A 13,329-nucleotide genomic window follows, 5' to 3' on the forward strand; every position below is an offset into this window, starting at 1 on the left:
TCCACTGAAAGAAGCAACCCAGGACCTGGATGGAAGTGACGGGGTGGACAAGCCTAATGTGCCCTGGGCACACCCAGCATAGAGCTCTACAGCCACTGGGGCACGACGGGACCCGTGCCTCAATGGACAACTTCTAGTCTTCTGCAGCATTCTGACGTGGTTCTGCCAACATCCCAGGACGGGATGCCCCTCGGGAAGAGAGGTACCAGCCCATTCATGGCCCTCCTTTTCTCAGGGCTCGACCCGGTGGCCTGGGAGCCACAATACCGGCATGGTTCTAGCAGTCCTAGAGCAGCCTCCTGGGCTTATAGTTAGCTCCTGGGGGAGGACTTTTGCTGAACATGAGCCCAGGATCCCCATGGAATCAGTGGGCCACCCTGTAAGATCAAAACCTGGATCTGATCTTCGGAGACTTCTCTCTCTATCCCCCAGCTACACACACACGAACACACCTGCACACACACACAAACACAGTTTGGAGGATAGGGAAGGACACACCATGCAATGCCTCCTGTCTCTTCCAAACCCAAGCTTTATCTAGAAGCTGAGAATGATCCCAGGAGGTTGGACAAAATATTTACCAAAATCTGTGGTTGAAGCTGGGGTGGTGGTGAACCAGGTAGTGTCTGTATAGGGTAAGAAAGGTAAAGACCAGAGTTAGACATCATGGAAAGCATTTCGTGAAAACCGTTTGTGGCAGGCATTGTGACAGTTGTCCGTCTGCATCCTGCCACCTTCCCCCTGGGTGGGCTGTGTAAGTCTCCTGCTCTGCTAGCTTTTCTGGGACAAAGGCCATGGGGAGGTCAGCCAGGTGCCTCCATATCTCTAACCCTGGCTTTCTCTTTGTCCTTTAGAAAACGTTTGCCACCCTCGTCTCTTGACTCATGAAGATCTGAGGGCTTTGGCATATCGGGGGCTTGGATAAAAGAATCATGGGTGTTGAGGGTCACCATGGAGCCAACTAGGTATCCCAATTCCTAGAGCACCTCCGTCACTATAACACTTCCATCCCCTGCAACTGCTGTCCCTGCCTTGTTGGATGCACATCTGTGTCCAAGGAATCTGAGGCTGTTGCAAGCACTGAGCCAGGGACAAGAGCCAGCCTGTCCTGGTCGCTCTTCAGGAGGAACTTGGCAGTCCTCAGTGTCCATTCTCCCTCTCAGCCTCTCAGCCCAGATTGTATGAAAGCTGAGATTCATGGCGCATGGGCCGGTTCTCTGAAACTGCAGGCTGCCATCTATTGAGACAGTTACCACATACTGGATGAAACTCATGGGAAGGTGACACTTGGGAATCCCACATCCAGTTAAGACTCTTGTGAATCCCACATCTAGTTAAGATCTGCCAGGGTCTCAGTGACAGTGGGGAACATTAAAAGTCCTAGCAATAGCAATCAGACAACAAAGAGAAATAAAAGGTATCCAAATTGACAATGAAGAAGTCAAACTCTCTCTCTTCGCAGATGACATGATACTTTATATGGAAAACCCAAAAGACTCCACCCCCAAACTACTAGAACTCATACAGCAATTTAGTAACGTGGCAGGATACAAAGTCAATGTACAGAAAACAGTGGCTTTCTTATACACTAACAATGAAAATACAGAAAGGGAAATCAGAGAATCGATTCCATTTACTATAGCACCAAGAACCATAGGATACCTGGGAATAAATCTATCCAAAGAGGTAAAGGATCTGTACTCAAGGAACTACAGAACACTCATGAAAGAAATTGAAGAAGACACAAAAAGATGGAAGACAATTCCATGCTCTTGGATCGGAAGAATAAACATTGTCAAAATGTCTATACTGCCTAGAGCAATCTATACTTTTAATGCCATTCCGATCAAAATTCCACCAGTATTTTCCAAAGAGCTGGAGCAAATAATCCTAAAATTTGTATGGAATCAGAAGAGACACCGAATTGCTAAGGAAATGTTGAAAAACCAAAATAAAACTGGCAGCATCACGTTACCTGATTTCAAGCTTTACTACAAAGCTGTGATCACCAAGACAGCATGGTACTGGCATAAAAACAGACACATAGACCAGTGGAACAGAGTAGAGAGCCCAGATATGGACCCTCAACTCTACAGTCAAATAATCTTCAACAAAGCAGGGAAAAATATACAGTGGAAAAAAGACAGTCTCTTCAATAAATGGTGCTGGGAAAAATTGGACTGCTATATGTAGAAGAATGAAACTTGACCATTCTTTTACACTGTACACAAAAATAAACTCGAAATGGATAAAAGACCTCAATGTGAGACAGGAATCCATCAGAATCCTAGAGGAGAACATAAGCAGTAACCTCTTCGATATAAGCCACAGCAACTTCTTTCAAGATATGTCTCCAAAGGCAAAGGAAACAAAAGCGAAAATGAACTTTTGGGACTTCATCAAGATCAAAAGCTTCTGCACAGCAAAGGAAACAGTCAACAAAACAAAGAGGCAACTCACGGAATGGGAGAAGATATTTGCAAATGACAGTACAGACAAAAGGTTGATATCCAGGATCTATAAAGAGCTTCTCAAACTCAACACACACAAAACAGATAATCATATCAAAAAATGGGCAGAAGATATGAACAGACACTTCTCCAATGAAGACATACAAATGGCTAACAGACACATGAAAAAATGTTCATCATCACTAGCCATCAGGGAGATTCAAATTAAAACCACATTAAGATACTACCTTACACCAGTTAGAATAGCCAAAATTAGCAAGACAGGAAACAACGTGTGTTGGAGAGGATGTGGAGAAAGGGGAACCCTCTTACACTGTTGGTGGGAATGCAAGCTCATGCAGCCACGTTGGAGAACAGTGTGGAGATTCCTTAAGAAATTAAAAATAGAGCTTCCCTATGACCCTGCAATTGCACTACTGAGTATTTACCCCAAAGATACAAATGTAGTGAAAAGAAGGGCCATCTGTACCCCAATGTTTATAGCAGCAATGGCCACGGTCACCAAACTGTGGAAAGAAACAAGATGCCCTTCAACGGACGAATGGATAAGGAAGGTGTGGTCCATATACACTATGGAGTATTACGCCTCCATCAGAAAGGAGGAATACCCAACTTTTGTATCAACATGGACGGGACTGGAAGAGATTATGCTGAGTGAAATAAGTCAAGCTGAGAGAGTCAATTATCATATGGTTTCACTTATTTGTGGAGCATAACAAATAACATGGAGGACATAGGGAAATGGAGAGGAGAAGGGAGTTGAGGGAAATTGGAAGGGGAGGTGAACCATGAGAGACTATGGACTCTGAAAAACAACCTGAGGGTTTTGAAGGGGCAGGGGGTGGGAGGTTGGGGAGCCAGGTGGTGGGTATTAAGGAGGGCATGTATTGCATGGAGCACTGGGTGTGGTGCATAAACAATGAATTCTGTTACACTGAAAAGAAATAAAAAAGAAAAAATAAAGTCCACAGGATCTACAAAGAGCTGTGGTTTGACCAGCATGACGGAAGTAGAGTAGGTGGGAGAGAAAAGCCTGAGTGGGGTGGCTGAGGACTCACCTGGCTGGATTGTGGACTGAGGCCGAGCAGCTGGGAGAAAGAAACAAGAGTCAGACACACAGCACACAGGTGCCCCAAGTGGACCAAAGGTTGAAGAAACTCAGCATATACCACTTGAGATCATGTTTCTCATGCCCTCAGGTGTACAGAGCCAGGGCCCACCCTGAATCCCTCAGTCATCTGGGAGCCCCACCCTCTGTCCTGCTGATACTGCCTGCTCTGGTGGGCCCGAGGGTTGGTGTTCCAGGAGGTGGAAAGTCCCCGCCCATCCTAGGCAGGCCATCAAAGGCGTTGTGTTCCCTTTGCATAGGAACATCAAGAATGAATTGGGACAGTGAGTCTAGAAGTACCCCAATTCCACCTGACCAGGTACACTGCTCCCAAGGTACACAAGGTTTTTTAGGGTTTCTGTAAGGGGTCAATCCAAGCCTCATATTCCTATATGTTTCTTTAGCATTCCATGTACTATCATGAGGGAACAGAAGGCTGGCTGAGGACAAAGCAAAAGCTGACACCCTGCAACCTTCCACCAACCCCACTCCTGGGTGGGACATATTTGATATTCTTTAGGAATCTCCCAACTATCTTAATGTTAATAGCTTGCTAAAAAGGGAAAAAGGACCTTGACAATGGCAAGTCCTCTGGTATCCAGTATCTTGTAGGTCCTCTTTAGTTATGAAAGTTCTATTGAAACTTCCCATTTCCTTACCTCCCCAACCCCATCCTACATATCAGCCACCCCTCACAACCCGGTGGCAGCAGCTTTTCCTGCCCATGGGTCCTGTCCCCCTGCGTTAATAAACCACCATTTTGCACCAAAGATATCTCAAGAATTTGTTCTTGGTCATCCGCTCCGGTCCTCCACCCAACTGAGCCTCACTTTTATTCTAAAACTTCATCAGTAGTGAGCTGCCATTCCTTGTACCTTCCCCAGTACCCTACTGCTCCTCACAGCCCCCTGAAATTCAGTGTTGACTGCAATCCTGTTCTCTGAGTCAGCTTCATGGAGGACCCAGAAGAATACAAGCATGAAGGAGGGAAGGTGGTTTATGTTCCAACCATTCCCCAAAAGTTGTGCCTTGATAATCAGGCCCTGGAAAGAGGGTTGTGGGCAGAATAGATGATCCTACAAAGAAGGAAGAGACCCATTTTTCTGCTCATTGAACAGTGGATGGCCCTTTCCCCCAGTGTGCCATGTTGTTGCCAAGTGATATTGCCCTCTCTATTGGCCAAATATGGAAGGACAGCAGACCCTACACTCTACTTTCCATTGTACTCAGTAACCTCATGCCTGCAGGAAAGCTTGGGATGCACAGAATACCTCAGAGAGGGTTAGATGTGGGCCTTGTCATGGGTAGTGTGTTTCTTCCCATCCAAGACCATCTCAGAAAGAGGTACAGGTCTATCTAATCCCCACCTGAGCAGATGACACCAGCATCTTCTCCATGGCCACAGTTGTGCAAGTTCCAGCCATTGTGAGGGCAGCTCCACAGGTAGGACTCATGCCCAGAGCAGCGCACGTTGTCTAGAACAATTGGCCCTGAGCCTTGCCCAAACCGGGCACTTCCAGGGGCTGATATGGCCCAGCCACACTCAAGCTGCCTACAGACCACATTGGCATCATTGTTGTCCCAGTCATCATCACACACGGTGCCCCAGGAGCCTTGGTACAGGATCTCCACACGACCCTGACAACGGTCACCTCCATTCACCAGTCTCAGGGCCAATCCTGAATCAGTCCCTGAGGAATAAAGAACAGAAAACCCCCTCTGAGTATCTCAAGGTCATAAGCTTAAAACATTTGTAAGACTCAAGGTTTTCTACATGGCCTAAGTCCCCTGGGCAGATAATGACCTTTCAACATGCCCAGAGGTTAATCTTCACCACAGTAAAAGAGCAGAGACATCCCATCAGCTCAAGGCTGAGGACACTCCACTGTAAAGAAGCCCCCCATGACCTGGATAGAGGTGAGGGGGTGGACAAGCCTCATCCACACTGAGACCAGCCAGCATGGTGCTCTACAGCCACTGGGGCATGACGGGACCTGTGCATGAATGGGCAACTTATTGCCTTCCATGGCATGCTGACTTGTTTCTGCCAACAACCCAGGAGGTGATGCCCCTTGGGAAGAGAGGTGCCAGCCCAGCACATGTCCCTCCTCTTCTCAGGGCTCAAACACATGGCCTGGGAGCCATGAGAATAACGTGGTTCCAGCAGTCCTAGAGAGGCCTCCAGGGCTTACACTGAACACCTAGGGGAGGATCTTTACTGAACTTGAGCCCAGGATCTCAATGGAATCAGTGGGCCACCCTGTAAGATCAGACCCCAGATCTGATCTTCAGAGATTTCTCTCTCTATCCCCCAGCTACACACACGCAAACACACTCACACACACACACAAACACAGGGAGGAGGATAGGGAAGGACACATCATGAGATGCCTCCTGTCACTTCCAAACCCAAGCTTTATCTAGAAGCTGAGAATGATCCTGGGAGGGTGGACTGAAATATTTACCAAATTCTGTCTCTGAAGCCATGGTGGTGGTGATCCACGCAGTGTCTGCATAGGGCAAGAAAGGAAAGACCACAGTTAGATAGCACAGAAAGCATTTTGTGAAAACCACATGTGGCAGGCATTGTGACAGTTGTCCATCTGCATCCTGCCACATGCCCTCTGGGGGGGCTGTTCAAGTCTCCTGCTCTACTAGCTTTTCCGGGACAAAGGCGTTGGGGAGGCCAACCAGGTGCCTCCACATCTCTAAGCCTGGCTTGCTTTTGTGTCCTGTAGAAAATTTTTGCCACTGTCTCTCTTGACTCATGTAGATCTGAGGGCTTTGGCATAACAAAAGCTTGGAGTAAAGAGTGAGGGGTGTTGAGGGTCAGCACGGAGCCAAATAGCTCTTTCAGGACGTAGAGCACCTCCATCACCTGGGACTCTCCCACTCCTTGCAACTGCTGTCCCTGCCTCGTTGGAAGCACATCTGTGGCAAAGGAATCGGAGGCTGTCCCTGACCCAGGGACAGGAGCCAGCCTGCCCTGGTCGCTCTTGGGTAGGAAGGCGCCAGTCCTCAGCGTCCATTCTCCCACTCAACCTACCTGCCCGGATTACACAAGAGCTGAGATTCATGGTTCATGGGCCAATTCTCTGAAGCCACAGGAAGCCATTTATTGGGACAGCTTCCACATCCTGGATGGAACTCATGGACTCATGGGAATGTGACACTCTTGGGAATCCCACATCCAGTTAAGACTCTTGTGAATCCCACATCTGGTTAAGAATTGCCAGGATCTCAGTGACAGGGGGGAGCATTAAAGTGTCCACAGGATCTACAAAGAGCTGTGGTTTGACCAGCATGACGGAAGTAGAGTAGGTGGGAGAGAAAAGCCTGAGTGGGGTGGCTGAGGACTCACCTGGCTGGATTGTGGACTGAGGCCGAGCAGCTGGGAGAAAGAAACAAGAGTCAGACACACAGCACACAGGTGCCCCAAGTGGACCAAAGGTTGAAGAAACTCAGCATATACCACTTGAGATCATGTTTCTCATGCCCTCAGGTGTACAGAGCCAGGGCCCACCCTGAATCCCTCAGTCATCTGGGAGCCCCACCCTCTGTCCTGCTGATACTGCCTGCTCTGGTGGGCCCGAGGGTTGGTGTTCCAGGAGGTGGAAAGTCCCCGCCCATCCTAGGCAGGCCATCAAAGGCGTTGTGTTCCCTTTGCATAGGAACATCAAGAATGAATTGGGACAGTGAGTCTAGAAGTACCCCAATTCCACCTGACCAGGTACACTGCTCCCAAGGTACACAAGGTTTTTTAGGGTTTCTGTAAGGGGTCAATCCAAGCCTCATATTCCTATATGTTTCTTTAGCATTCCATGTACTATCATGAGGGAACAGAAGGCTGGCTGAGGACAAAGCAAAAGCTGACACCCTGCAACCTTCCACCAACCCCACTCCTGGGTGGGACATATTTGATATTCTTTAGGAATCTCCCAACTATCTTAATGTTAATAGCTTGCTAAAAAGGGAAAAAGGACCTTGACAATGGCAAGTCCTCTGGTATCCAGTATCTTGTAGGTCCTCTTTAGTTATGAAAGTTCTATTGAAACTTCCCATTTCCTTACCTCCCCAACCCCATCCTACATATCAGCCACCCCTCACAACCCGGTGGCAGCAGCTTTTCCTGCCCATGGGTCCTGTCCCCCTGCGTTAATAAACCACCATTTTGCACCAAAGATATCTCAAGAATTTGTTCTTGGTCATCCGCTCCGGTCCTCCACCCAACTGAGCCTCACTTTTATTCTAAAACTTCATCAGTAGTGAGCTGCCATTCCTTGTACCTTCCCCAGTACCCTACTGCTCCTCACAGCCCCCTGAAATTCAGTGTTGACTGCAATATTGTCCTCTGAGTTGGCTTCATGGAGGACCCAGAAGAATACAAGCATGAAGGAGGAAGGTGGTTTATGTTCCAACCATTCCCCAAAAGTTGTGCCTTGATAATTGATGAGGGAATAGAAGGCTGACTGAGGACAAAGCAAAAGCTGATACCCTCCAACCTTCCCCCACCCCCACTCCTGGGTGGGACATATGTGATTCCTTAAGGAATATTTGATTCCTTAAGGAATCTCCCACCCATCTTAATGTTAAGACCTTGCTAGAGTGCAAAAAGACCTCGGCAATGGTGAGGCCTCTGGTATTCTGTATCTTGTAGGTCCTCTTTAGCATGTGAAAGTCTATTGAAACCTCCTTTTTGTTACCTCCCCCAACTCCATGGTACATAACCTACTACCCCTCACACCCCTGGGGCAGCAGCTCTTTTTGCCCACGGGTCCTGTCCCTGTGCTTTAATAAACCACCATTTTGCACCAAAGATGTCTCCAGAATTCTTTCTTGGTCATCAGCTCCAGACCTCACCCCGCCGAACCTCACTTATATTCTAGAACTTCATCATTATCAGGCCCTAGGAAGAAGGGTGTGGGCAGAGCAGATGATCCTACCAAGAAGGAAAAGACCCATTTTTTCTGATCACTGGATAGTGGATGACCCTTTCCCCCAGAATGCTATGATGTTGCCAAGTGGCATTGGCCCTTCTCTGTTGGCTAAATAGAGGAGGATAGCAGAACCTACACTTTCCTTTCCATTGTACTCAGTAGCCTGAAGCCTCCTGGAAAACTTGGGAGGCACAGAATCCCTCAGAGAGGGTTAGATGTGGGCCTTGTCATGGGTAGTGTATTTTTTCCCTTCCAAGACCATCTCAGAAAGAGATACGGGTCTATTTCATCCCCACCTGAGCAGATGACACCAGCATCTTCTCCATGGCCACAGTTGTGCAAGTTCCAGCCATTGTGAGGGCAGCTCCACAGGTAGGACTCATGCCCAGAGCAGCGCACGTTGTCTAGAACAATTGGCCCTGAGCCTTGCCCAAACCGGGCACTTCCAGGGGCTGATATGGCCCAGCCACACTCAAGCTGCCTACAGACCACATTGGCATCATTGTTGTCCCAGTCATCATCACACACGGTGCCCCAGGAGCCTTGGTACAGGATCTCCACACGACCCTGACAACGGTCACCTCCATTCACCAGTCTCAGGGCCAATCCTGAATCAGTCCCTGAGGAATAAAGAACAGAAAACCCCCTCTGAGTATCTCAAGGTCATAAGCTTAAAACATTTGTAAGACTCAAGGTTTTCTACATGGCCTAAGTCCCCTGGGCAGATAATGACCTTTCAACATGCCCAGAGGTTAATCTTCACCACAGTAAAAGAGCAGAGACATCCCATCAGCTCAAGGCTGAGGACACTCCACTGTAAAGAAGCCCCCCATGACCTGGATGGAGGTGAGGGAGTGGACAAACCTAGTCCATACTGGGCACACCCAGCATGGAGCTCTATAGCTACTAGGGCATGACAGGACCCGTGCCTCAGGGGGCAACTTATTGCCTCCCGTGGCATGCTAACTTGGTTCTACCAACATCCCAGAACCTGATTGATGCATCTTGTTAAGAAATGTGCCAGCCTAGCACATGTCCCTCCTCTTCTCAGGGCTCTATCCCATGGCTTGGGAATCACAAGACCAGCATAGTCCCAGCAGCCCTGGAGAAGCCACCAGGGCTTACACTCAACAACTGGGGAGGATCATTGCTCAACATGAGCCCAGGATCCCAATGGAATCTGTGGGCCACCCTGTAAGATCAGACCCCAGATCTGATCTTCAGAGACTTCTCTCTTTATTCCCCAGCTACACACACACACACACACACACACACACACAGGGAGGAGGATAGGGAAGGACACATTATGCGATGCCTCCTGTCACTTCCAAACCCAAGCTTTATCTAGAAGCTGAGAATGATCCTGGGAGGGTGGACAAAATATTTACCGAATTCTGTGTTTGAAGCTGCGGTGGTGGTGAACCAGGTGGGGTCCGCAAAGGACAAGAAAGGTAAAACCCAGAGTTAAACATTATGATAAGCATTTTCTGAAAACCATTTGTCACAGGCATCAGGACAGTTGCCCAACTGCATTCCCGCCACCTTCCAAATGGGTGGGCTGTGCAAGTCTCCTGCTCTGCTAATCTTTCTGGGACAAAGGCTATGGGGAGGTCAGATGGGTGCTTCCACATCTCTAAGCCTGGCATGTTCTTTTTTCCCGTAGAAAACTTTTACCACCCATCTCTCTTGACTCATGTAGATCTGAAGGCCTTGGCATATCAGGTGCTTGGAGAAAAGATTCAGGGGCATTGAGGGTCACCACAGATCCAACTAGATATCCCAGTTCCTAGAGCACCTCCATCACCTCTGACATTCCCATCCCCTGCAACTGCTGTCCCTGCCTCGTTGGATGCACATCTCTGTCCAAGGAATCTGAGACTATTGCAAGCACTGAGCCCAGGACAGGAGCCAGCCTGCCCTGGTGGCTCTTCAGGAGGACATAGGCGGTCCTCAGCATCCATTCTCCCACTCAACCTATCAGTCCGGATTGTATGAGAGCTGAGATTCATGGCACATGGGCCAGTTCTCTGAAATTGCAGGCTGCCATCCCTTAGGACAGTTTCCACATATTGGATGGAACCTCATGCACTCATGGGAAGGTGAGACGCTTGGAAATCTCACAGCTAATTAAGAACCACCTGCCAATATCTCAGTGACAGTGGGGAAAATTAAGGTGCCCATAGCTTCTACAAAAGCAGGGGTTCCAGCAGTCTAGATGGGGCGGGGAGAGTAAGAATGGTCAGCAGAGAGAAAAGCCTGAGTGGGGTGGCCGAGGACTCACCTGGCTGGATTGTGGACTGAGGCCGAGCAGCTGAGAGAAAGAAACAAGAGTCAGACACAGCACACAGGTGCCCCAAGTGGACGAAAGGTTGAAGATACTCAGTGTGTACCTCCTGAGATCACACTTCCACATGACCTCACGTGGACAGACCCAGTGTCCACCCTGAATCCCTCAGTCCTCTTGGAGCCCCACACTCTGTCCTGCTGCCATTGCCTGCTTTTTTGGGACTGAGGGTTGGCCTTCCAGGAAGTGGAATATCCTGGCCTGGCCCAGGACGGGCCATCAAAGGCATTGGGTTCCCTCTGCATACGAACATCGAGAATTAATTGGGGCAGTTAGTTTAGAAGAACCCCAATTCCACAGGCCCAGGTGCAATGCTCCCAGGCTTCACTAGGTTTTTCAGGGTTTCTGTAGGGGGTCAATCCAAGCCCCACATTCCTAGGTGTTACTTTAACATTCCATGAGTAGTGAGCTGCCATTCTTTGCACCTTCCCCAGTACCCTACTGCTCTTCACGGCCCTCCCCAGTTCACAATGTTGACTGAAATCTTGTTCTCTGAGTCGGCTTCATAGAGGACCCAGAAGAAAACAACCACGAAGGAGGGAAGGTGGTTTATTTTCCAACTGTGCTTCCAAAAGCTATGCCTTCATAATCAGGCCCTCGGAAGAGGGGTGAGGACTGAGATGATGATCCTACCAAGAAGGAAAAATACCATTTTTTCTGTTCACTGAATAGTGGATGGCCTTTCCCCCAGTATGCCATGTTGCTGCCAAGTGAAATTGACCCTTCTCTGCTGGCCAAAAAGGAGAGGACAGCAGATCCTACACTCTCCTTTGCATTGTACTTCAGTAGCCTGCTGCCTCCAGGAAAACTTGGGAGGCTCAGAATATCTCATAGAGGTTTGGATGTGGGCCTTGTCATGGGTAGACTGTTTCTTCCCACCCAAGACAATCTCAGAGAGAGAGATGGGTATATTTCATCCCCACCTGAGCAGATGACACCAGCATCTTCTCCATGGCCACAGTTGTGCGAGTTCCAGCCATTGTGAGGGCAGCTCCACAGGTAGGACTCATGCCCAGAGCAGCGCACGTTGTCTAGGACAATCGGCCCAGAGCCTTGCCCAAACCGAGCACTTCCAGGGGCTGACATGGCCCAGCCACAGCCCAGCTGCCTACAGACCACATTGGCATCATTGGTGTCCCAGTCGTCATCACACACGGTACCCCAGGAGCCTCGGTACAGGACCTCCACACGACCCTGACAACGGTCACCTCCGTTCACCAGTCTCAGGGACAAACCTGATTCAGTCCCTAAGGGATAAAGAATAGAGAAACCCTCCGAGTACATCTCAAGGTCATAAGGTTAAAACATTTGTAAGACTCAAGGTTTTCTACATGGCCTAAGTCCCCTGGACAGATAATGACCTTTCAACATGCCCAGAGGTTAATCTTCACCACAGTAAAAGAGCAGAGACATCCCATCAGCTCAAGGCTGAGGACACTCCACTGTAAAGAAGCCCCCCATGACCTGGATGGAGGTGAGGGAGTGGACAAACCTAGTCCATACTGGGCACACCCAGCATGGAGCTCTATAGCTACTAGGGCATGACAGGACCCGTGCCTCAGGGGGCAACTTATTGCCTCCCATGGCATGCTAACTTGGTTCTACCAACATCCCAGAACCTGATTGATGCATCTTGTTAAGAAATGTGCCAGCCTAGCACATGTCCCTCCTCTTCTCAGGGCTCTATCCCATGGCTTGGGAATCACAAGACCAGCATAGTCCCAGCAGCCCTGGAGAAGCCACCAGGGCTTACACTCAACAACTGGGGAGGATCATTGCTCAACATGAGCCCAGGATCCCAATGGAATCTGTGGGCCACCCTGTAAGATCAGACCCCAGATCTGATCTTCAGAGACTTCTCTCTTTATTCCCCAGCTACACACACACACACACACACACACACACACACACAGGGAGGAGGATAGGGAAGGACACATTATGCGATGCCTCCTGTCACTTCCAAACCCAAGCTTTATCTAGAAGCTGAGAATGATCCTGGGAGGGTGGACAAAATATTTACCGAATTCTGTGTTTGAAGCTGCGGTGGTGGTGAACCAGGTGGGGTCTGCAAAGGACAAGAAAGGTAAAACCCAGAGTTAAACATTATGATAAGCATTTTCTGAAAACCATTTGTCACAGGCATCAGGACAGTTGCCCAACTGCATTCCTGCCACCTTCCAAATGGGTGGGCTGTGCAAGTCTCCTGCTCTGCTAATCTTTCTGGGACAAAGGCTATGGGGAGGTCAGATGGGTGCTTCCACATCTCTAAGCCTGGCATGTTCTTTTTTCCCGTAGAAAACTTTTACCACCCATCTCTCTTGACTCATGTAGATCTGAAGGCCTTGGCATATCAGGTGCTTGGAGAAAAGATTCAGGGGCATTGAGGGTCACCACAGATCCAACTAGATATCCCAGTTCCTAGAGCACCTCCATCACCTTTGACATTCCCATCCCCTGCAACTGCTGTCC

At 49.0% G+C, this 13,329-nt stretch overlaps 1 protein-coding gene across 4 annotated transcripts in view; it reads right to left on the reverse strand.

Annotated features, from left to right (window-relative positions):
• The window catches only part of DMBT1 (deleted in malignant brain tumors 1), a 61,741-nt gene that overhangs the window by 27,265 nt on the left and 21,147 nt on the right, over window positions 1-13,329 (reverse strand). Inside the window, exons 4-13 of one of the 4 annotated variants that reach the window (XM_080823375.1) lie at window positions 12,881-12,925; window positions 11,784-12,107; window positions 10,798-10,827; window positions 9,905-9,922; window positions 8,813-9,136; window positions 6,941-6,970; window positions 6,045-6,089; window positions 4,947-5,270; window positions 3,530-3,559; window positions 582-626 (exon numbers count right to left, since the gene is read on the reverse strand). In XM_080823375.1, the coding sequence (XP_080679501.1) occupies window positions 582-626; window positions 3,530-3,559; window positions 4,947-5,270; window positions 6,045-6,089; window positions 6,941-6,970; window positions 8,813-9,136; window positions 9,905-9,922; window positions 10,798-10,827; window positions 11,784-12,107; window positions 12,881-12,925 (1,215 nt within the window). The remainder of the gene's footprint in view (window positions 1-581; window positions 627-3,529; window positions 3,560-4,946; window positions 5,271-6,044; window positions 6,090-6,940; window positions 6,971-8,812; window positions 9,137-9,904; window positions 9,923-10,797; window positions 10,828-11,783; window positions 12,108-12,880; window positions 12,926-13,329) is intronic. The other 3 variants (XM_080823376.1, XM_080823377.1, XM_080823378.1) reach the window with 3 other exon arrangements.

Source organism: Martes martes (genome assembly GCF_963455335.1).
Source record: "Martes martes genome assembly, chromosome: 14".
In the NCBI taxonomy this organism is placed as follows: Eukaryota; Metazoa; Chordata; class Mammalia; order Carnivora; family Mustelidae; genus Martes; species Martes martes.